At 41.7% G+C, this 24,780-nt stretch overlaps 2 protein-coding genes across 2 annotated transcripts in view; both read left to right on the top strand.

The window, feature by feature from the left end:
* Positions 1-4,184: 4,184 nt before the first annotated feature.
* Positions 4,185-15,202, top strand: TMEM35A (transmembrane protein 35A). The gene is made up of 2 exons (XM_049872322.1): positions 4,185-4,395; positions 14,250-15,202. The coding sequence occupies exons 1-2, from the start codon at positions 4,276-4,278 to the stop codon at positions 14,631-14,633; spliced, it is 504 nt and encodes a 167-aa protein (XP_049728279.1). The 5' UTR covers positions 4,185-4,275; the 3' UTR covers positions 14,634-15,202.
* Positions 15,203-18,170: 2,968 nt separating this feature from the next.
* CENPI (centromere protein I) overlaps positions 18,171-24,780 on the top strand; it is an 89,708-nt gene continuing 83,098 nt past the window's right edge. The window contains exons 1-4 of the mRNA XM_049872711.1: positions 18,171-18,233; positions 20,322-20,518; positions 21,897-22,034; positions 24,475-24,593. Coding sequence (XP_049728668.1) covers positions 20,335-20,518; positions 21,897-22,034; positions 24,475-24,593 — 441 coding nt within the window. The 5' untranslated portion in view covers positions 18,171-18,233; positions 20,322-20,334. The remainder of the gene's footprint in view (positions 18,234-20,321; positions 20,519-21,896; positions 22,035-24,474; positions 24,594-24,780) is intronic.

Raw genomic sequence — 24,780 nt, 5'->3', positions numbered from 1 at the left:
AGAAAGAAATTCCCTCCTCTCTAACAAACCCTACTCTTTACAATGCTACAAACCCATTGGGAGTGGGGTCTACGATTAATTTGTGTTTTCCTACAGTAGGAGTCTCTGGGTGGCACAAACGGTTAAGCACTCAACTACTAGCCAAAAAGTTGGCAGTTTGAACCCACCCAGAGGTGCCTCCAAAGATACGCCTGGTGATCTGCTTCTAAAAGGTCACAGACTTGAAAACCCTATGGAGCGGTTAATTTATTCTGATTTATGGGTCGGCAGTTGGAATCCACCAGGCGCTCCTTGAAAACTCTATGGGGCAGTTCTACTCTGTCCTATAGAGTCACTAGGAGTGGGAATCGACTCAACGGCACTGGGTTTGGTTTTTTTGGTTTATGAGTCAGAATCATTGCGAAGAATGGGAATTCCGGAACACTTAATTGTGCTCATGAGGAACCTTTACATAGATCAAGAGGCAGTTGTTCGGAGAGAAAAAGGGAATACTGATTGGTTTAAAGTCAAGAAAGGTGTATGTCAGGGTGGTATCCTTTCACCATACCTATTCAATCTGTATGCTGAGCAAATAATCCGAGAAGCTGGACTATAAGAAGAAGAACGGGGCATCAGGATTGGAGGAAGACTCATTAAGAACCTGCATTATGCAGATGACACAACCTTGCTTGCTGAAAGTGAAGAGGGCTTGAAGCACTTACTGATGAAGATCAAAGACCACAGCCTTTAGTATGGATGGCACCTCAACATAAAGAAAACAAAAATCCTCACGAGTGGACCAACGAACAACATCATGATAAAGGGAAAAAAGACTGAAGTTGTCAAGGATTTCATTTTACTTGGATCCACAATCAACACCCATGGAAGCAGCTGTCAAGAAATCAAAAGACGCATTGCATTGGGCAAATCTGCTGCAAAGGGCCTCTTTAAAGTGTTGAAGAGCAAAGATGTCACCTTGAAGACTAAGGTGCACCTGACCCAAGCCATGGTGTTTTCAATCGCCTCATATGCATGTGAAAGCTGGACAATGAATAAGGAAGACAGAATAAGAATTGACGCCTTTGAATTGTGGTTTTGGCGAAGTATATTGAATATACCATGGACTGCCAAAAGAAGAAAATTCTGTCTTGGAAGAAGTACAACCAGAAGGCTCCTTAGAAGCAAGGATGGAGAGACTGTGTCTTACATACTTTGGACATGTTGTCAGGAGGGATCAGTCCCTGGAGAAGGACATCATGCTTGGCAAAGTACCGGGTCAGCGGAAAAGGGGAAGACCCTCAGTGAGGTGGATTGACACAGTGGCTACAACAATGGGCTCAAGCATAAGAAGGGTTGTAAGGATGGCGCAGAACCGAGCAGTGTTTCATTCTGTTGTACATAGGGTCCCTATGAGTCAGAAGCGACTCAAGGGCACCTAAGAACAATAACAACGAGTCGGAATAAATTGGACCACAACCGACAACAACATTCTGACAGTGCCTAAGTCAGTTGTACCCACATTGTTGGCACTCAGTGATTTATAGGTTGTATAATCAGAAAAGATTCTGATTCTTTCCCCATAAGATGTAAATGACTGCTAAATCTTAAAGTATTACCACTCCCAGAGGTATTTGCATTTTAATTTATCTATTGTTTTTTCCCCAACAGAGATTAATTAGAATCTGGTGCACCAAGGTATTGTGCTAGGTACTATGGGGGATAATAGAAGTGGCCCCTATCTTTTAAATGTGTATAATCTAATCTAATTGTGGAGTGCATCAGAAAGGTAGAAGGAGCAAGAAGAGAGAACTATCTCCATTGAGCTCTTATGATATGTGAGACACTTTAGATACATGGAATTTTTAAAACAACCCTGTCTTAGTTATCCAGTGCTGCCATAACAGAAATACCACAAGTGGATGGCTTTAACAAAGAGAAAAATTATTTTCTCACAGTCTAGTAGTTACAAGTTCAAATTCAGGGCGCTGGTTCTAGGGGAAGGTTTTTTCTCTCTGTCAGCTCTGGAGGAAGGTCCTTGTCTTCGATCTTCCCCTGGTTGAGGAGTTTCTCAGGCGTAGAGACCCCGCGTCCAAAGGACATGTTCTGCTCCTGGTGCTGCTTTCTTGGTGGTATGAGGTCCCCAACTCTCTGCTTGCTCCCTTTTCCTTTTATCTCTTGAGAGATAAAAGGTGGTGCGGGCCATATCCCAGGGAAACTCCCTTTACCTGGGATCAGGGAGGTGACCTGAGTGAGGGTGCTGTTGCAATTCCACCCTAATCCTCTCAACATGAAATTACAATCACACAATGAAGGACAACCACACAATACTGGGAATCATGGCCTACCCAAGTTGATACACACATTTTTGGGGGGACATAATTCAATCCATGACAAACCCTTTGACACAAGATTTTTGTCCACAGTTTATAAATGTGGAAATGGAGGTTCAGAGAAGTTGAGTGACTTTCCAAGCTCACACAGTGGCAGAGTTGGGATTCCAGCTCTGGACCTTCTGGGTTTGACTGTTCTATCTCCCTAATCAACACTGACTCCCAAAAAATTATGAGTGTGTGTGTGTCTGTGTGTATTACAGAGCTAAGCAGTATCAAGTAAATGTCATACTGTTGTTGTTGTTAGCTGCCATCGTGGCAGCTCCAACTCATGGTGACCTTATGTATAACAGAAAGAAATGTTGCCCAGTGCTGTGCCATCTTCATGATCATTAGTATGTTTGAGTCCAGTGTCATGCTAATGGTACAGAATATAATAGGAGAGGCAGTAGACCAATATTCAAGAGCCTGGGTTCTAGAAACGACTACCTAGATTAAATGCTTACCCTCTGTTTACTAGCAGTATAATCTTGGGCAATTTATTTAACTCCCTGTGCCTCGATATCTCCATCCATAAAACGGGCATAAGACTCACAGTGTTGCGGTAAAGATCAAATGAGTTAACGTGTGTAAAGGACAGTGTCTGGCACCTAGTAAACAGTCAATGAGTGTTGGCTATTATTAGAGAAAATTAAAGGAGGGAGAAATCATACCCAGCTGGGAATGAACCCAGAAAGGCTTTATGGAGAAGGTGACATTAAAGAAAAGGATAAAGAGTGATGGAGTGGGAAAAGGACATGACCAAAGATTAGGGGAGTGGGAAAGCTCAAGTTGTATAGGGCCATGAGTAAATAGTAGATGAAGAGTGGCATATGACAGTAGGAGGTGTTAGAAGACAGGAGCAAAAACAAAACCCTTTGCTGTCCAGTAGATCCTAACTCATGGCAACCATATGTGTTACAGAGTAGAACTGCTCCAGGAGGTTTTCTTGGCTTTAATCTTTTTACTTAAGCAGACCGCCAGGCCTTTCTTCTGTGGCACTGCTGGGTGGGTTTGAACCACCAATCTTTGAGTTAGTAGTCTAGGGCCAACCCTTTGTGCCACCTAGGGACTATCCAAAGACAAAACCAAACCAAACCCAACCCTTTGCTGTGGAGTCGATTCCGGCTCTTAACGACCCTATAGGACAGAGTAGAACTGCCCAATAGGGTTTCCAAGGAGCGCCAGTTGGATTCAAACCGCTGACCTTTTAGATAGGAGCCGTAGCTCTTAACCACTAGCCACCAGGGTTTGCATTCAAAGACAGAAGGGTCAAAATGTGGACGGCCTTGAATCACTAAATAAGAACTCTGGAGTAACGGGAGCCTTTAGAGGTTTTTGAGGAAGCGGAAGATAAAGCCTTCTTGGGCAGCATTCAAGACTGACAATTTTGCAGCTTTATCCTCCAATGCTTCCAACTTCAGAAACCAATAACTCTCTGAAGACAAAAGCTTCTAGGAAAAAGAAGATGGGGCGATAAAGGGAGAGGCGGAAAACGGAGTGCATAACGAAAGGATGATGGGAGGGACGGGAGACAAAGTGCACCTGGGGTGTGAAGTGGTGGAAAGGTCTTACTTAATTCTTCATTTCAGAGACCGCTCAGCGACTGAATTCGAAGTATAACCTACCTTCTCCCCATTTAAGATTTGAACTTTCCGCCTCAGTTTAGGGCTTCATTTAACTTCGAGACTTTGCTTTTGGCCAGTGAGCAGCAAGGGTAGGGCATTAGGACCCAGCGATTGTTGTAGTGAGAGGTTGAATCTCGATCTCTCAATTTTTCTCTGGAGCTCCCTCCTCTCCCTTTGTCATTCTAGCTGCCTGCTGCTTCCGCAGCGTTCCTTTCCTTCTCTCTGTGCTAACTGCCCGCACCTCAGGCAGACGGGGTGCGCAAAGCAGAGGGTTAGTTGGGACCTGCCTTGGTGACCCCATGGCATCCCCCAGAACCGTAACTATCGTGGCCCTCTCAGTGGCCCTGGGACTCTTCTTTGTTTTCATGGGGACTATCAAGTTGACCCCTAGGCTCAGCAAGGATGCCTACAATGAGATGGTAAGTAAGGCAAATGGGTGATGAGAGGCGCACCCCCAAAGGATTGCGAGCACCTCTCCCCTTTTTTTCTTCTCGTTCTACGGTCCCATTCCCTTAACCCTTACTCCCTACCCCAGACCGCTCCCTCCTCCCCAACAACTTTGCCGCTTGCGGGAGCAGCTGGGTAAGAGCGATTGCATTTGTGGGCTATGCCAGGAGCAACTGTTCTGGAGCCACTGAACGCCAGTTGGGGGAGGGGCCGCCTAGCGAGGACCCCCTCCTTACCCCATCCCCAGTAAACCAGAAGGCTGAGACTTGTGTAGCACCTGTCATTGGCAAGAGAGAGCCCTTCCTTTCTTCCAGCACACGCCCAAAGTCCGGACAACGAGTCTGCAAGTCGGATTCCTTCCCTTGGAGCTAAGAGTTTAACAAGCTGGAGAGTTTATGTTGGGAAAGAACAAAGGGGAAGGAGGGAAAAAGCTGGAGACAGGACTACAAAACCCTGCAGTTTTTAGGGGCTGGCTAGGTGTTCCTTATCCTCACGTAGAGCTGATAGTATTTCCCTAGCTGCCTGGGTATGTATGTGTATCCTTAAGACAAAGCAGTATTGGCCCAAATAAAGGTCGCCGCGTGCCTGCCTGCTTTCTCATACCCGTCTCTCAAGGGAGGGCTGGAATTTTTTTTTTTTTTGGCTAACTTGCAAGGTCTGCCTTTTCTCTCCTGCAAACCAGCCTGTAATCCCCACCTTGCCTCCTGTAGATGCCCAGGGCCAGCCCCTCTGCAGGTTTTCCCCTTTGCATGGTTGGAATCACCAAAGGTGACTGGCCAAAACATTTCCTCTGGGAACTGGGGGCTGGGCTGCTTGCCTCAGTTGGGCGTGATGAGGACTTGCTCTTATGCTTTGGAGTACTAGGAGATGGCAAGGGATGTTTCCAGCACTTTCTGTCTCTCGCCTCTCCCTGTCACTTTGTCTCTTCATTTCCCTGCTCCAGCTCAAGGGAACCTGGTTCTCACTGCCTTGCCTGACTGCCAGTAATGGGAGGGAGCCCGTGACTGGACTCTCAAGGTCAAGAAGGAAAGGAGCTTAGGTGAAGAACAGAAGGAGAGTGAGAAGAGGCAAGAGGGACTCCCGCTGGGTCCAAGCAGGGAGGAATAGCCCCACACATTGAGAGGAATAGATAGCTCTCCTGGTGTCCACTGTGGAGCCTTCCAGGGACCCTCAAAGTGAGCTGCAAATGGACAGAGACTGGCAAATTGTAGATGCTTAGAAAACGTTAGCAGGCAGCTCTGGCTTCTGTCTAAGGGTTTGAGCTGCTGCTTTCTATGTTTCCCTCACCACAGGATCACCCGGGGGTAGGGGAGGGTGGCTGGGATTCAGGGACCCAGCTCTATCCTCAGTGGCAAATCCTAATGTGCTTCTCCTTCTTCCCTCCCCTCCTCCCAGCATGTTTGACCAGATGGAATTGAAATCAGGTCAAAATGAGTATTCAAGGCAGCCAGCATTGGGGAGGGGAGTGGAGGGTGGGGCAACAGAAGCCACCAAAGTGTGTGAAGAGGGTGGGGGCAGGGAGACAAGGTGGAGGGTAATGCCACTATATTTTTAATCTGTGGTAGTAGTTGAATATTATAGACAGATTATAAATGAATAAATATGCTCTTGCTTACTTCTCATGTATACATGTGCTTATATATTTGTGTGTGTGTGTGCACCTTAGGTATTTTTTAGCTTTCCCTTTCCTTAGGGACAGAGTATCCTGCTTCCTTATACTCCCTGCCCCCCAGACCCTGCTCAACTGCTTTAGAGGCTCCCCAAGCTGCATCCTAAGGACAGTGTTAGGCTCTGCAGGTAATCCAACTAAAATGGAGTCATGGGGAAGCTTCCTAGCTGCTTGGCAGGAACTCAGAAGAGGACTGGCTACAAATGGGTTTATAGTAGGCTTTTTCCTCAGGAGTGAAGCTATCTATTATAGACTCAGGAAAGGCAGAAGAAACAAATATGAAAATTTCATATCATATAAAGGGACATATTTAAATAAATGAAATCTAGTACACCAGTATAGAACCATTGTGTGTGTGTGTGTACATGCTTCTGTGCTCCAGGGCATCTGGAGGGAATGGAAGGACTATATCCAACTGGGAAGGTAGATGTCACAGTGACATAAGGCTTGAAGAGAATTTTCAGACGGCCCTTTTCCAGGATCCCCTCCTACATTGTGCACTGGGACACAGGCTGGAATTGGCCACACTACATATTCCTGGGCTTGATTCAGCCTTATTCCTGAATCCATAGGAAAGGGAGGAAATGCAGCTCTAGTACAAAGAAGGTGCTCAATATATATTTGTTGAATGGATGGGTGAATGAATGAGCCATTGTAGCATTGTTTTGGCTGCTTACCACCCTTTAGATTTCTTTGGCTGGTTCTTGATTATGCACTTCAGGAGCCTTTTATTTTGTCTTTTTGCTTCTAGAAGGGGGCCACAGACCCCTCAGAACCCCAACCCTAGATCAGCTTGGATGATTATCTGAGACCTTCTGTTTTCTATTTAGGACTGATTCCTCTGCATTGATGGGGTTAGTCATGTATTGACTGCAGTGGCTTTTCTTATAAGATGTCAAAGTGTTATTGCTGTGGTTGTTTTAAGGTTAGTTTTTCTTTTAAAACATCTCTCTGAGGTAGATTCTTTTGATTAGTTATTCTTATCTTACTGATGGATAAACTGAAACAGAGTAAGTTTAATGACTTACCCTAGGTTATAGGGTAAGCTGTTGGGGCAGAGTTAAACACCAAGTCCCGTGACTCAGTATTCCAAGTAGAGGAATGATTAATGGTTTCAACTGTTTTTCTGGATGGCAGAACGCGCAATTGATTCTTGAAAATAGCTGGAACATTCTTGCTCCTTTTCTGTACCAATTCAACTACACCAATCCACAGTTTGGGAGTTTTGTCTTACTTTGAAACCGATTTTTCAAATTTAGATTTTTTTTTTTTGCTTTTCTGACTTTTTTTTTTTTTCTTGTTCTAGAAACATTAGTGTTATGCTTACATGTGATCTCCTCTATGGAGAATTGTTGCTGAAAACCAACCAGCCAAATGACTATATATTTCTTTCCTGTCTCTAGTGGGGAAGTCAGGGAAGTTTAGTAGAAAGAGCACAGGCTTTGGAGTCATACATCCTCATGTTTGAGTCCTGGCACTCTTAGTGTTTCAGTTTCCTCATCTGTAAAATGTGGATAACAATACTTACCTCAGATGGTTGTTATGAATATTAACTGAGATAACATGTGAAAGCATCTGGTACAGTGTATGCATATAGTCGGTGTTCAAGAAATGCTCTTGGTGAGGTGATGATGATAATTGATTCTGTTTTCTGTGATGGTTTCCTGCCTAATTTGAATGTCTAGCTAAAGAGAATGAACTCAGGCATTTAGGAGAGCAAGATGCTATTCTCATGACCCCTGGTGAATAGACTTTTATGGAATCAGATAATACTGAAGAATCTTCACTTGCTGCTGTGGAATTAGCACAGTGGATCCTGTGGAGAACTTCCAGAAACATCTCTGGATAGCCTATTTGACATGCGTTGCCCCATATTTCCTCCAGATCTGGCAAGTGTCATTATAGAGTTAAAAAAAATTTTTTTTTAGAGTACAGTACTCTAAATCCCATGTGAACTCATCATGACAAACCACTCCCTTAGCTAAACGTCATCATGAATTTACTTGAAATTGGGAGACAGCGCCAGTGCTACTAAGTAGTTTTCTTTGCAGTGACTGGAAACATAGGAATGGCTGGGTTACTCTAAATGTGGTATTCATACTCTTTGTAGCAGTGGTTTCATCCTGTAAGCACAGGGGGTCACATACGAAATGGTGAGAAAACACCAAAATCCTGTCACAACGATTTTGGCCCTGAGGACAACTGGAAAAGTCTCTGCTTCTTTGCATCTCCTCATGGCACATAGTAAAGGTTTGTTGATTTGATTGATTTGTTTACCTGTAGTTAAATGCCCTCTTGTTTGTATACCCCTGGGAAACACCCCTGATGTTTGGGCAATTTATTTAATGTTCATAGATGATTTTTCTTGCTTTCAATCACTGATACTTATTGCTTTCCAACTAAGTAATAAGAGAGTAATTCAATGATGCTTAGAACTGCTTGCTCTCAGAGGTGGAACAGTATGTTATCCCCTCAGAAAGGAAATTGAGACCTTGAGATGTGAAGTGATTTTGCTTAGTTCACACAGTTAGCCATCACAAGCAAAAGTATACGTTGGGGGTTGGGGCTTATGCCAGAGAGCTTGTAGTCTCAGTTTGGCCAACAGCTGTGTTTGTTTCAGAGCAACCTTCAATTGTCAGTAGAAGTCAGACTCTCCTGCCCTAAGATGCAATCTGGGAAAGAGCCACTTCAGTTAGTAAAACCAGGCTTGATAACGTCCTCTTTAGGTGGGCATTATATCCCAGTGAAACGTAGAATTCCTTAAAAGGTGTCTATCATTCACGTGAATATTTGACAATTAAATATTCTATGGCTTCTATTGCATTAAAAAAAAAAGGATCTATGATTGACATGTGGTTTTCATTTTTTTTCCTACGAAGATTCAGGAAAATCACACTTAAGTCAATAAATTTTCCAGCACTTATGTAGATTGAGTTTTTTTAGTCAAAATATGCATTTCTTAGTGCCCACTTCTGCTTTTATTTTTTTATCTCTATAAATTTTATTGAAGTATAAACACACATATTGACACGTGCACATGATATAAATATATAGCTCAATGAATTTTCAGAGTTATTCCTGTGTAACCAGCACTTATATCAAGAAACAGAACATGATCAGCACCCCAGAAACACCCCTCGTCACCCCCAGGGTAATTACTATCCTGACTTCTAATATCATAGGTTAGTTTTGCCTATTTTTGAATTTTACATAAATAGAATTATACAGCATATTAACCAGATTATTTTTTCTCTTACCTATTTGATATATGTGAGCTAGTGGACATAATGGACCTAACTACTTGCCCTCTGTTCCCATTTTGTCCTGTTGGCTGACTTGGGTCAGTTATTTATTGTAACTGAAGGTGAATATCGTTATATGATTTGGAGCTGTTCACGTTTAATGTCACTGATATGATATCATGGACCCTGGGATGTTGTGAGGAATAAATAACAAGACTCACATCTGAATCACATCCCTCATACCACAAGAAGGGACCTGCTTGATTCATCACTATTATCATTAAAATAATTGCTGTGACTTGCAAACATATGGATTTCTAATTGTGTGGTTCCTTAATGATAAAATGTTTTTGTGACACTCGGTTCATGCTATGATGCTATGCTTCTTTGGTTCTCCAAAATGTACTTTTAATTTACACAAAGAGAAACTGAGGTAATAAGCTATTAGTAACTTTCTCCCAGCAACTTAGGGGTAAAACTAAAATTGGCATTTAGCTTATTTTAAGAGTCCCAGTCCGAGAATACTGCTGCGATGATTGCCTTTGGTTGAAGGGGTTTGGAACATTTGGCTGAACCTTTCTCTTTCCTGGTTCCTTCCCCTATAAGGAAACTATGGTGCAGGGTCTGGGTCATTGCAATGGAAAGGAAACAGACTTAACAATGTGAAATGCAAGAGCCTTTTGGGAGTCAGTCAGTCAACTGTCTTTACTCACGATCAGTACAATTAAGGTCTTTAGAGACCTAGTTACTATAGTCTCAATAGATATGTCAGAACCAAGCTTGGAGCCCTGGTGGCACAGTGGTTGAGAGCTCAGTTGCTAATCAAAAGGTCAGCAGTTTGAATCCATCAGCCACTCTTGGAAATCCTATGGAGCAGTTCTACTTGTCCTATAGGGTAGCTATGAGTTGGAATCAACTCGACAGCAATGGTTTATTTATTTATTTTTAGACCAAGCTTAATGATAGGGTTTGGCAATAGTAGAATTCTTTTGAAGTCCCCATTCTGCTCCAAGGGGGGAAAAAAATAAAGGGCTTCCTATAATGTCAAGACCCACCCAAGCTTAACCCCATCTCTGACAAACTAAATATTCACTGTCTGGAATCTTGGAGAAGAGATGCCATCTGTACCCACCGAGCTTAGAACTAAAGATTTGATGAAATGTCTTATCCACATGCAGTTTCCTCTTGAGAAATGGAGGAAAGAAAGAGGCTACAGCTGTATAAAAATATCCATAGCTGCAGTTTTAGAGGTTAGCTAAACAACTGAGAACAAGTAATATGCAGTTATACCAAATGGAGAGAAAAAACACCACCGAAGTCATAAGAACTTAATTTAATAAGGACCTAGAATTTGGCCTTAGGGCTACAGATTCCACTGTAGTATAGATAAGAATCTATTCTTGAATGATGAGTGGTTAAAACTCTGCCTTTGAGTAGATTCTGACTCATAGAGATGCTATTGGACAGAAGCTGTAAATCTTTATGGAAGCAGACTGCCGCAGCATTCTCCTGCGGAGTGGCTGGTGGTTTAAAACTGCCTACCTTTCAGTTAGCAGCTGAGCCCTTAACCGACAGCACCACCAGGGCTTCTTGATGGGTGTTAGCCCTAGCCAAAAAAAGGAACATTTCCAGAAGCAAAGCAGCCAGCATCTGGAAATCTTGGCTCAGAAATGACTGCAAGAAACTCATCTTGCGTCCTGTGTTCATCATGTGAGAAGCTTACACTTAGGAATCGCCTCATGGGAAGGTTTGTGTTGTTAATTAGAAATGGTCCTTACTTAAAAGTATTAAGGAGGTCTCTTGGGTCTAGATAACTTTCCCTAATGTCTCCCTGCTACCGTCACCAGAGTGCGAGAGTTGGGGAGGGGGAAGGGGGGAAAGCTGGCAGGTTGTATCTAGGTTAACACTGAGAGGAAAGGGGCAGGCTTCTCTCCATCACCAGGTGTCCTAACCCTCAGCTCAGCTCTGCATGAATCTGGTTCAGTTAAGCCTCAGGGCTACACTCCACCTACTGGTCAACCTTTCTCCAAATTTCACTCTGAAAATCCATAATTTTACCCTAAAATGGGAAGAGGGAGGAAGAATGACTAACACTTTGTATTTCCTATGTGCTCAGGAACAGTGTAGGGATTAAGGGGAGGTGAAATTTTAAATTAAGTCGGGATCCAACAGGGCTGAGATTAGGGAAAGGCAGGAGGGGAGAGTGAAGCAGGATCCTGCAAGTGTTGGGGGCGGATCCAGCCTTTATTTAAAGTTTTGTTCATCATGGATATTATTTATGATTAATGAGTTTTTTTTGGCATCCCCTTAAATTTTGCACCCAAGGCAAGTAGCCTCACTCACCTCACTCAAGTCCCTGCCCTGCTCAGGAAACGAGTTTCAGAGACTTTAAATGATTTGCCCATGGACACCCAACTGGAAAAGTGGTTGAGCTGGGATTTGAAATCAAGTCTGTTTGAATCTAAAACCTGTGCTTTTTTCACTAGAACACTTTTAACAGTTATCAGAGAGGATTATCTTGTGCTACTCCTGATAATCCATGAAATAGAGGTGCATTCACTTGTCCAGGAGTGAGAAAAAAAATGACTTAATGTTTGTTCCAAATCTAGAATTTGTAGAACTCTATTCTAAGCGCCAGATGCTCTGGGAGGGCGAGTTGGCTTTCTGCCTGATTCTTATAATTCTTGTCTTGCATATGGTGCTTTTGACTATTCTCTTCTTGAAACTCTTCCTAGCCTGCATGGCCCTACCTCTCCTGGTTTTCCTCCTATTTTGTTCTGTCTGCTTTGTGGACTCCTTTTTCCTCTCTTCATTGCTTAAATGTTCTGTCGCACAATTTTTCTCACTGTAATACTCACCCTGGCAATCTTGTCCACTCCCATATTATATACTGATGACTATGCATTCTGTATCTTTAGCCCAGACCTCTCTTTCTAAGCGGACCACCAGACATCTCAATTTAGAGGTCTTGTGGATACTTCAACTCTAAAAAAAACAAAATTAAATTTCTTATTCCCCTTTGCTCCTGCCCCTCAACCTCTGCTGCATTCCCAGACGTGGAGAACGGTAACAGCCATCTGCCCAGGCACCCAAACTAAACACCTGAGAGAATCTTTCTTGACTCCTTCCTTCCCCTCAGTGCCTACATCCAACAAAATGCCAAGTTCTATTGATTTCGTATTCATTGTATCCTTAACTCTGTCCCCTTCCCTTTATCCTCACCGTGATTACTCTAGTCCAGGTCTCTCACCTAGTCTCCTTGCTTCTAGGCATGCCTCTCCCAATCCATCCTCCACACTATTTCCAGAGGAAACTTCCTAAAAAGCGAATTTATTATGTTGCTTCCCCTTGCTTAGAGGATAAAGTCCAACTCGATAGCACAGCATATATAGTTCTCTGTAATCTGATTCATATCTACCTCTCCTGTCTAACGTCTCACCCTTCTCATCCTATGCTGAACTGTGGCAGTGTTGTCAAGACACCAGTCTATTTTGTGCTTTAGGACCTTTGCTCATCCAGCTGCTTCTGCCTGCAATGTCCTTCCCTCCCTTATTGATCTTGCAAACACCTGTTTATCTTTTCAGATTCCACTCCAGATTTTTCTCAGCCTTCATCTAGGGAGATTTGATCACACTTCCTCTGGTGTGCCTCCACTGTACCCAGTACATAATTTTATCTAGCACCCATAACACTTTTTTTGCACTTACATTTACTATCAGTTCTTCCCCTCATAAACTTCAAGCTTCAGGAAGGCAGAGCCTTTGAACAGTTGACATCTGTATGCAGAGCACCTAGTACAGTGCCTACCACGAGGAGGCACTTAATAAATATTGAATGAGTGAATGGATACTTAATGAAAATAAAGCAGTCGAACAACCCAACAAGACTTGTTAAAATCTCATCAGTTTGCTTCAAAATGAGGATCTGGCCAATCTGAAATAGTGAAAAATATGATTTATCTATGACTCTAAATGCAATATAATTCTTTTACTTTGTAATATATCCAGTAACTTGCACCTTTATCCTATGGTGTCTTCCTTTGGACTATCATTAGACCTTGTGCATACCTCTGTTATATAACACTGCCTTATAACGTTGTTTACGTGTCTGTTTCCCCCCACTAGACCAAGAGCTTCTTGACCCTGTCTTATTCACCTCTGTATCTGCAACGCATAACACATAGTAGGTGTTCAATAAATATTTCTTGAATTAAAATTAATGGACTTGAACTAGCCTAACCAGGGTAGTATCTTGTAGAGGTCTGGGGATTTACGTCAATGAATATGAGAATGATTTTTTCTTATTATGTTAAAAAATATATATATAAGGGGCTAATATTTGCATACATTTTTATTTTTGTATTTGCTTAGCAAACACTTAAAACTTTTTTTTGATAGATCCCACAAATGTAAACTTCAGCTCAGCTCTTTTCTGAATGATCACAGATTCCAAATTAGGGAAGTCCAAATTAGTGAAGCTTTCTGTACTGTGTCCGGCCTGTTTCATTTTGGTTGGTATTCATATGCACCCAGGTTTGGAGAAGGCAGGCACTGGAAAATGTGGATGTGGCTAACACTAGTTTTTAATGGTCCCAGTGAATTTCCTTGTAAATTCTTAGAGTTGTTTATGATAATTAGAAAAAAAAATTTAAACTATACAAACAAATTGTCTGCCTTATTCCCTTTGGTGTTGTTACTAAGGTTTAAGTCACAGGGGTCTCAGGAGATTGCTTGCTTTTATCTTATTTTAGTTATGAAGCTTTTTTGTTTAGGGGGCACAGTCAAGAAACGTGAACACCCTTGGCTGGTGTGGAAGGTGAATGGTGGGGAAGAAGGATATTGATTGTGTTTTCTTCATTCTAATGTTCAAATATCATGGTTAATGCAGCGATTGTCTCATGGCATTCCCATTCTAGAAACGTGCTTACAAGAGCTATGTGCGAGCCCTTCCTCTGCTGAAGAAAATGGGGATCAATTCCATTCTTCTCCGCAAAAGCATTGGAGTTCTTGAGGTGGCCTGTGGCATCGTCATGACCCTTGTGCCTGGGCGTCCCAAGGATGTGGCCAACTTCTTCCTACTCTTGCTGGTGTTAGCTGTGCTCTTCTTTCACCAGCTGGTGGGTGATCCTCTCAAACGCTATGCTCATGCCCTGGTGTTTGGAATCCTGCTCACCTGCCGCCTGCTGATTGCCCGCAAGCCTGAAGACCGGTCTTCTGAGAAGAAGCCCTTGTCAGGGAATGCTGAGGAGCAGCCCTCTTTATATGAGAAGGCTCCCCAGGGCAAAATGAAGGTGTCATAGGAAAATGGAAGTGCAAAAATGGACCTTTCAGGCAGTTGCCTCCATGACACCCAGGAAGATGTCAGTGTGTGTTTCTCACTTGATTTATCTATCTTGGGGGGAAGGGAAAAATATAACCTGCAAGTTAATGACCATGTTGGCTTGTGTACATCTATACCATAAAATGACCTCCCCTACCTAGATGTATGTGCATCACCTTTAATCACTCTGGGGCGACTCTCACATCTTGCTGCATGTAAATGTATATGGCTACTGTTGAAATGTGTTTGTGAAATGGACTCCAGCAAGCATGTGATTGTAAGACGATGTGTGGGAATATGTATTTAACTACTGTGTGTGTATGCACGCATGGATGGATGAGAAGGCTCTGGTCTTGAACTAATCCTGCACAGGTATCCTTCCCTTTATACATTGATTCCAGCAAAGGCAGAGTAAGATAAACCTCCTACAAAGAGAGCCCTAATTACTTCTGGTGTAAAGTAAGTGATATATTCCCATGGAGGGAAAGTCCCTTGACAGATTATGCTGAAAACTTAAACTCACCACTTTAGAAAAAAGTTCCTTCAATTTGAGACATTGAGTTATATGTAAAATTAATTAGGCTCTACGTCAGGTTGTTCAAAGTTTAAATACCCCACATTGAGCTTAATTAAAACAAGGGATACATGCAGTCAAGAGATAGTCTAATTTTTTACGTGATAAACTAAGAAGTTTCTCCTTGTCTTGGTCCAAACCCAAGCTACTAAGCCCTTTTACTTAAAGTTTGAAACTGAAGCAGTAAACTTGTTATCATACATCTTTTTCAAATTTTCTCAAGCCAAAGGTGGCCTTACTTCCACTATTCTCAGCAGCTAACCAGGATTTGACACCTACTCCCCTGTTGTGGTTGAGGGAGCAGGGATTAGTCCTGCTAGAAAACCGTGAGTCTCAAACCCCAGCTGTTCTCTTGAATCATCTGAAATTTGATAGAGGAACTGTATCAAGTGTTTCCTGGCCAAACAGATTCACTACTTCTATTGATTCTTCACTGAAACTTCCTAGCGCAAGCAGAGTTCCAGCTCAGCCCTAGGGTTGTCTCCTCTACACCTCTCTATTGTTCCGGTGGAGGGAGTTCCGGTGGGGAAGGACGTTTGATAAGGGTTAGTTGGATTGAGCAGTATGAATATTTGCTTTCTTTGTTACATACTGCTGCTTCTCCTTGTTAGATGTGCTTTGATGGTTTTAATATTAGTGTGCCAGGGGTGGGGACATGGGTGGGGGGGTGTGTGTGGGGAGATTATGAATTACTGTATTTTCTTCAATGTCAATTGTTCTTGGTAATTGATACCTCTCTTTTATTTCTCTTATTCTTTCAAAATAAAAATTTTTGAAATTTGGAGGAAACTGTCTGGACAAAAACTTAAAATCTGGAAAGAAAGAGTTGTAACAAAGGATTCAGTCTCTCACTCTCTTTAAGTCTGGGTAAGGGAGGAAAAGAGTAGGGGAAGATAATCGCCTAATATACTAATAAGGTTATTAACTTTCTTATCTTATTTACATTTCCTACACTTCTGTCATGTCATCACATAAAACAAAAAAGCCATGGATTTGGGATCGCAATACAATTTCTAGGTTTGAGGAGTTCTGTTTCATCAGGTGATGCCAAGGGAAGGTAGAGAAATAATTTCTGAAAAAATTGCAGGTACATTAAAGTGAACCGCTGTCTCACTATATATGTGTCCTCAAAGTGGCACAACTTACACTTGCACTGCCACGAATTTATTACATTAGACAAGTTATTTCACCACTCAGGGCCCCAGTTTCATCATCTACAAAAACGGAGGGGAGGGAGGTTGAAACCTTAAAATCCCTTCCAATTTACATTTCTTTGAATCTATGACATGATTAAAAACGTGAAAAATGACTCTAGAGAAAGTTTGTTTTATTAGATGAGGAAGAACAGCTATTGTTGAAATATTTGAATGGCCAACATTGTCTCAATTTTTATGCATGATTAAGAGTACATGAAAGTACTCTGAAAACTGAAAATCTTAAGATGTGGTAAACAGTCATTTCTACTGTAGGCTTTTTCAAATACATCAGTTTAATCTTTAGTTTTTCATCTCTCCTGTTAAAAATAATCGACTCAAGGAAATTGAACCACAAGGTTTATTCCAAGCAGTCATTCTATATGCATGCAGGGAGAATTTCTCCTTTCTAAAAACAAGTGGCTCAAAGTAGGCTGGATACAATTGTTAAAAATAAACCTTTGGGTTAGCTCAAAACAATAATATTTGATTGTTTCACGGTTTAATAAACAATTTGCAAATTAGAAGAGCACCAGTCTCCCCTGTATGTCGGATATGAAGAAAAAGAATGTTCAGAGGACTGGAGATTTTGCAGAAGGTTAAATATTTTTTTCTTAATGAATGCAAGTTTCCATAGTGACCAAGTACTAATGGTTACTGACTTGACAGTAAAAAGTGCTGGAAATTTGGCCTTTCACCCATTTGTAGCTATGAGACCTTTTGAAATTCAAATCAAAGAAGCACACAATCTTTTTATTAAATCACGAGGTAATGGGTTTGTTAATGACTACCCTTTTCTAGCCAGAAAAGACAAATATACGATGCTACAGAGCAGTTTCTGGTGGAAAAAAAAAGTCAAAACTTAGAGTAGAACTGGCCTACAGGGTTTCCTAGGGGAGGCTGGTGGATTCCAACTGCAGACCTTTTGGTTAGCAGCTAAACTCTTAACCACCACGCCACAGAAGCTCCAAAATCAAAGACATCTGTTACCGTTTTTTCACTCTCCCTGTTGCAAATTTCTCCCCCTACAGTTTTACCCATCGACAAATTCAGTGAAAGTCGCTAAATTTCTATCTTTTCTCTCTGATTCCTACCCCTATAAGAGATTAAATTACGGACCGAGTTTAGTCATTGTTGCTGTTTTAGCCGGTTTCTTTAGTGTCAGTTGATTACTCAAGGTCCATTTTTCTGTTCATTGCCTGCTGCTTGCAAGGAACCACAAAATCTGACTCGGGACACACGTTTCTCGCAAACCTTGGAGAGTATCCGCATCTATCCTCGGTAAAGGAGGGCAGACCCAACCGTTCTGTCCTCCCAATCCTCATCTCCACATAGGGAAAGCGACTGCCTCAGAGGTCACAGACCTAGTTAGCATGGGAGAAGCAGACTTTATTGTGAAGTTTGCAGTTTCATATTTTCCTACAGCTTCAAAATCCTGACATTCGGGGTCAATCCGGGCAAAATAATTACTATAACTTATCACGTTAATTTTAAGAATCAAGACACTTAAGTGCTTCGTTTTACTCCAAACTATGAATGCGAGCATTAGGAGAACCCCGGAAACACCAGCCAATCAGGGGCGGCGGGTGGGGCCGGTCGCACTCAGTACTTGGGTCTACGTCAGCGTTGGCGCGCGTGCTGCCTCTCCCCTCAGAGCGGAAACCCAACCAATCAGGTTTCAGTAGAGCGCGCCGCTCTGCCTTGGCGCCGCTTGGGTCCCTCGGATGGCGCATGCGCGGGGCGGGGCACGGCTATTTGAATCAGTGAGGCGGCTTTCCGGCGCCGGACGCTGTGGGACCAAAGAGAGCGCCAGGTGAGGTACTTTGAAACACCGCTTGAATTTGGAGCCCTGAGAGCAAAGGGGATCTCCTAATTTCTGCGGGCGAGACTACCCTGAAAGGTGTCGCTGGGGTCGGCTTCTCCTCCAGCCCAGGAGTCTGTTCAGTGGGCCAGTGGTTGTGGCCAAGTTCGCCCCCCGCTGGGGCAGGCCGTGAAAGGGATACTTGGGAAGCGATGGGACGGTTCAGAGGGATGGGTTCAGAAGCTGCTCGCCAACTCTTTTTGCCATACCCGTTGCCGTAGAGTCGATTCGTAGTGTCCCTATAGGAGAGAGTAGAACTGTCCCGTAGGGTTTCCGAGAAGCGGCTGGTGGATTCGAACTGCCGACCTTTTGGTTAGCAGCCGAGCTCTTAATCACTGCACCACTAGGGCTCCGTTTTTGCCAGTCTTATTCTCTTTCCCAGTGCCGTCCAGTCGATTCCGACTCATAGCGACCCTTTTTGCCATAAAACGCCGTTAAAACCCGTTGCCATTAAGTCGATTCCGACTCATAGCGACCCTACAGGACAGAGTAGAACTGCCCCACAGAGTTTCCAAGGAGCGCCTGGTGGATTTGAACTGTCCACCTTTTGGTTAGCAGCTGTAGCACTTAGCCACTCACTACCAGGGTGTCCCTTTTTTGACAGCTCGGAATCTGGACCCTCCCACTGGGTTGGACGTACGTATTGCTAGCCTACTCTGACCTCATCTGTTCTAAGGTGGGATTAGGTAATTCGACCATTCCCTTAATTTTTCCAATAGTAAGTCAAAAATTTAGAAGTCATTCTTGGTTCCTCTTCCTTTTCTCTACATCCAGTTCTTTTATCACATCCCGCCCAGTCTCCTTCCAAAACACATTATGATTAATTAATTTTGCACTTCTTCCACCACTACACCTTAAGTCTAGTTCCCACTGCAATCATCTTTCTTCTGAACTTCTGCAAGAGCCCTTTAATTGGTCTGTTTCCACTCTGTTATCCCTACATTCTGTTCTTTACACAGCAGCTACAATCTTAAAACATAAATCAGATGGTATCCTTCCCCATTCTAGCTCCCCACCCCAACCACTTCCCATGACACTTAAAATCCAAATTCCTTTCTCTGACTTGCAAGTCCCGCTATGATCTAGTCCCTGGCTAACCTTTCTGACTTCATCTCTCACTACCCTTACCTCTTTCTTGCCAGTCCTCCCCACACTGGTGTTGCTGCCGTTTCTGTAACACTAAAGCTCTTTCTTGTTTTAAGGTCTTAGGACATGGTGTTCTTCCAGCTCCATGAATACTCTTCCACCAGATTTTCACATGGTCAATTCCCTCTTGGCATTCAGATCTCAACTTAAAGGTCGCCTCAGAGAGGCTTTCTCTGGCCACTTATTCCAAAGTGGCGCCTCCACCCCCACCTTGTTTATATCACATCACTGTGTTTTTTATATTCATTATTAGTTAATTTCCTTATTTATTTGCTTTAATGAGAGCAGGGACCTTGAGTGTTTTAATAGTTCATCCCTGGTACCTAGAATTGTGCTTGGTATATAGTTGATGTTCAGTAATTATTTATTGAATAAGTGAATAGATAAATGGATGTTTCTGTCTTGAAAATCTTTAGTTTGGCCACCTGTTTGGCTTTTAAACTATGCAGTTTTAACTTAGCACTGACAAAGAGGGACACATAAAGATTAAAAGCAAAATCGAGGAGTGGAGAAAAATAGTGAGTGGAGAAATAAGACTGAGTTCATGAGCTGGATTATTTTTAGGCTCGCTTGTATGATAAAGCCGTTTTAAGAATGAACTTGCTATATGGCCTGTGCTCTCACTCTCCCCCACCCCCCGCCCAAGGCCAGTCCAGTTGATTAATGTTACCTTAGAGAGTTGTTTCTTTCTACTTTTATTTAGGTCAAGGGCTTTCTGAGAAAGTTAACCTATAGATTTTGTTGTCTGGACTGTTGTCAGTTTATTTTGTGCCTGTTGTACGGTAGGTACTGTACTAAATGCTGGGAATACGGGCAGATGTGGTCCCTGTCTTTGTGGAGAAAAAAGGGAATGTTCGACTGATTAATGGTAACTTGACAGTTGTTTCTGTATAGAATATCTGCAGCAATGTCAGCTCGAAAAAGAGTTAACTCAGAGGCACAAAGGAGGACTTCTCAAGGTAGACTGTCAGACCAAATAAAAGAGAAGCCAAGCTATTCAGAGAGCATCTTGAAACATGGACAAAACAATCCGGAGGAAGATTCCGAACATGCAGAAGTACTGCAAATAGCATTGAGATACTTTGAGAAAGGTAACAGTGATTATTTCTCTTATAAAAGTATTCTAGAATTTTTTTTTTAGCAGGAGTTTTAAAAGAAAGCATATTTTTGTTCATTTTTGTTTTTGTTTATTTCATAGGCATTTATTGAGCACTTTCTACATTCCATATTAATATGTTAGGTACTACAGACACAGCAATAAAGCATGTTCTTAGTAGAGTGGTTCCCAAACTTTTCTGCCCATTGGAATCACCCAAGAATTTTAAAAAATAGCAACGCCCGGTATTCACTCCTAGACATTCTGATTTTATTGGTATGGGATGCAACCTGGGCATTGGGATGTTTTAAATATTACGTAGATGATTCTAATGTAAGCCAAGTTTGGGAACCACTGCCCTAATATTGAAACAGCATATAGTCTAAACCAATGATTTTAGTTAGTAGTTTAAAGCTTTTTTTCCCAATATTTTATTGTGTTTTAAGTGAAAGTTTACACAGCAAATTAGATTCCCATTCAACAATTCATACACAAATTGTTCTGTGACATTGGTTACAATCCCTGTAATGTGTCAGCATTCTCACCATTTTCACCCTGCCTGCCCTGTTTTCATCCATCCAGTTTCCCTGCACCTCCTTGCCTTCTCATCTTTGCTTTTGTGTAAATGTTGCCCGTTTGGTCTCATAGCTGATTGTTTAAAGGAGCACATTCCTCATGGATGTTATTTTTTATTTTATAGGCCAATCTATTATTTGGCTGAAAGGTGACCTCCAGGAGTAAGTTCAGTTCCAGGTTAAAAGGGTATCTTAGGACGATAGTCTCAGGGGTTCCTCTAGTCTCTATTAGTCCAGTGAAGTCTGGTCTTTTTTATGAATTTGGCTTTGCTCTACATTTTTCTCCCATTCTAACCAAGACCTTCTATTGTGTCCCTGGTCAGAATGGTCCGTGGTGGTAGCCAGGCACTATCTAGTTCTGGTCTGAGGTTAGAGAGGCTGTGGTTAAGAGGCATGGGCTAATTTCTTCCATGAATCTTTGGTTTCTTTCACTCTCCTTTGCTCCAGATGGAAAGACACCGATAGTTGTATCATAGATGACTGCTTGCAAGTTTTTAAGACCCTAGATGCTACTCACCAAACTAGTATGTAGGACATTGTCTTTATGAGCTAAGTTATGCCAGTTGATCTGTTTGTCCCACGATAGTTTAAAGCTTTGATGCCAGGGCATGATTCAGTTTTCCTCACTAAGGGCGTTACTGCGCTTAAATATTCTAGAGTTTTAAAGCTTTTGAAGGGTTTTTAGGAAGAAATTTTTTATATAAAGCTGTTCCTTTAAAGAATCCCAAATTTTAACTATTGGGGACTGAAAGAATTTTAAGGTCCCACTATTTAATATTGGTCCTTTTTTTTTTTCAGGTCCCATTAAAACTTTACAGAGTAAAGGTAAAACCATGGAAGAACACTTGAAAACCGTGGAAAATGTGGCTTGGAAGAATGGTTTAGCTCCAGAAAAAATTGACATTCTATTAAATGTGGCACTTAGTGGCAAATTTGGTATGTAGATGGGATACATTTGTCATTAGTTTGCTATTAGTATTGCCTCCTAGACTTAATTAGCTTGTTCATTGCAGTCAGTTGCAGTTCTTTTTACTATTCTCTTCCTAAAACCAACCTGATAGGGTTATAAAATGGTGTTCCAACTACCTTATGAGCCAGAGTTTCTGCGGGCATATTCTGAAAATGGCCAGTTGTCAGGTATCTTTACAAGTAAAATGGATAGACTCTTGTCAGTCAAGATGCATTTTCTTTTGTGCACATGCTTTCCTGTTCTAGGTTCATGATGGAGGAGGTGTGGGGAGGTGTTGGAGGGGTTCTTAGAAAGAAATGAATAACACCTCATCAGTATTCTTTTTACTTGAAAAGAACCTTTTAACCCCTCATCCAGATTCAGATTTGGGAGGTATTCTAAACCCTGAACATTCTCAATTTAAAGATGAGGAAACTGAGCAGTAAACAGACTTGGCTTAATGTGAGAAAGTTGGAGGTAGAACTCAGATCTCCTAATTCCCATTCTAGTGTTTATACTGCATTACACTGCTACTAGTTTTTTTTTTTTTTTTTTTAATTAAGGCAGCTCTCAAAACTGGATGCCTTATATAATATTTCCTGGTCCTTGTATCCTAGGTTCCTTTGTATTTGTCCTATCATCATATTTGCGTGTTTGAAAGCAACAACACAGCATTAGTAACTTAATTCAACTTATGACTCTGAGGTATTTTATTTCTCTGCTTTTCCCTGGGAAACCCTGGTGGCATAGTGGTTAAGTGCTATGGCTGCTAACCTAAAGGTCGGCAGTTCAAATCCGCCAGGTGCTCCTCGGAAACTCTATGGGGCAGTTCTACTCTGCCCTATAGGGTCACTATGAGCTGGAATTGACTCGACGGCAGCAGATTTGGTTTCGGTTTTTACTTTTCCCTGATTAGTTCTTTGGTTTTCTTAGAAAGTTAAAGTTGACTGAGTAAGATTGGCTTTTGTTCTTGTAGGTTGTTTCAGGTTGGTTGTTCTAATATCTTTCCAGGAATCCATGTTTAACCGATCAATGTCTATCAAGATCAATTCTGTCACTCCCTACTGCCCTTAAAAAATATATAGACTCTATAGGTGTTTTCTATTTTGGAATTTTCCTTTTCTTTTTTGATAGGTGAGAAGTTAGTGGCTGGTGGTATTCATGTCTGCCGGGTCATGAGGTGTTTCAAAATGTGTGCATCATGCACTGGAAACTTGTATATAACAATTTAAGAAATAATCCCTGGCTTTCTAGTCTAACTTTGCATTTTTCTGTGAAGCTGGAATTTGCTCAGGTCAAATGTGGCCTCCTTAATTGCTTTTCTCCCTTTTTGTTACTTCTACGATATCCGCCAACAATACTAGATCTTTATTTGCACCTGTTTGGTAAGTTGAAATGCCTATTTAGAGACAGGTATGCTAGAAATGTGATCGTAATTAGGTACAAAGGGACTTTAGAGTCTTTAGGAGTTAATTAAAAAGTCACTTGGAAGTTAGAGTCAATATGAAATTCCCAGTTTGAATTTGGTGCATATGTAAAGTGTTAATTGTGAGACCCTTTTAAACTTTAGAAGGGTTAGGGGATAAGAGAGAGGGAGAAAAAGTAAAACCACAAGAGTAGAAAGCAGAGATTTTTATTCATGTGATTGATTACTAGCCATCACTGCTTCTTTTCTTCTCTACGGAGCGATGGGGTAGAAATTGATGAAATGTACTTTAATTCTTAAAGCTTTAATAAACAGAAGTTGATACTGGGTGTATACAAAGCCATTCTCTGCAATATCACTTTTACTACCAGATGAGAGAACACCATGGAGACCAGAGAGCCAGATGGAAAGATTAGACTAGTATGGAATGATATTATTACTAGCTAAGTCCAAGAATATCTACTCCATTCTAGTACCCTCACCCCCTTTTTTGGTGAAAGAAGACAAAAATATTTATTCGTAAATGTAGCAGCTCATGCAAGGTGTCTATCAGTAGCTTTAAGTAAATCAATCTATTGTGACATTGAAAAATTTATTTTGAAATTTTCCAGTGACAGCCTCTTATTTGATCTATAGTTCACATATCAAAATTCACCCTTTTGAAGTGTTCATTTCATTGGTTTTTAGTACTATATTCACAAAGTTGTACAACCATCACCACTAGCTAATTGCAGAACGTTTTTATCACCTCAAAAAGAAACTGTGCATCACCCTCCCCTTTTTGTCAAACTATAAGGGCCAAATAAATTGCTTTGTAGTTTGTATCAGAAGTTAAAGGTAATTTTTTTTGTGTTAAACACTTTTTCATAAAGATGATAAAATATATTGAATGTTATTCACTGTTTTTATTGCCTTCAATCAATATAAAGTGAGATTTTTAGGTCCCGGGAACAATCGAGGAACTAAAATGTAGTTTAATTTAGAGCTTGTCTACTTTCCAGGGAATTCCATAAACACTCGGATATTGAAGTGCTTGATTCCAGCAACTGTCATATCAGGAGATTCTGTGGTTAAGGCTGTCTCTTGGCTTTGTGTTGGCAAGTGTTCTGGTAGCACCAAGGTAATCTTTTTAAGTACTTTGATAATAAGTCCTTCAGAGCCACTTAAGGGCTGGGAAGAAAGTGCCACTTATGGAATAATGGCAGTGGTCTTTTGTGCAAGGCCTATAGTTTTGGAACAATATAGCCTGATGGAAGAACTCTAATTCAAACAGAATTTTTTTTTACTGAGAAGTAAAATCTATTATC

Source organism: Elephas maximus, chromosome X (genome assembly GCF_024166365.1).
Source record: "Elephas maximus indicus isolate mEleMax1 chromosome X, mEleMax1 primary haplotype, whole genome shotgun sequence".
Classification (NCBI taxonomy): domain Eukaryota; kingdom Metazoa; phylum Chordata; class Mammalia; order Proboscidea; family Elephantidae; genus Elephas; species Elephas maximus.
This window is presented reverse-complemented; position numbering and strand designations above follow the sequence as displayed.

What these genes read in the sequence shown, in the direction of transcription:
- TMEM35A (XM_049872322.1), top strand. Translation starts at nt 4,276, where the DNA reads ATGGCATCCCCCAGAACCGTAACTATCGTGGCCCTCTCAGTGGCCCTG. An exon ending in AGGATGCCTACAATGAGATG is followed by an intron (nt 4,396 to 14,249) that starts GTAAGTAAGGCA and finishes TTCCCATTCTAG; the next exon opens with AAACGTGCTTACAAGAGCTA.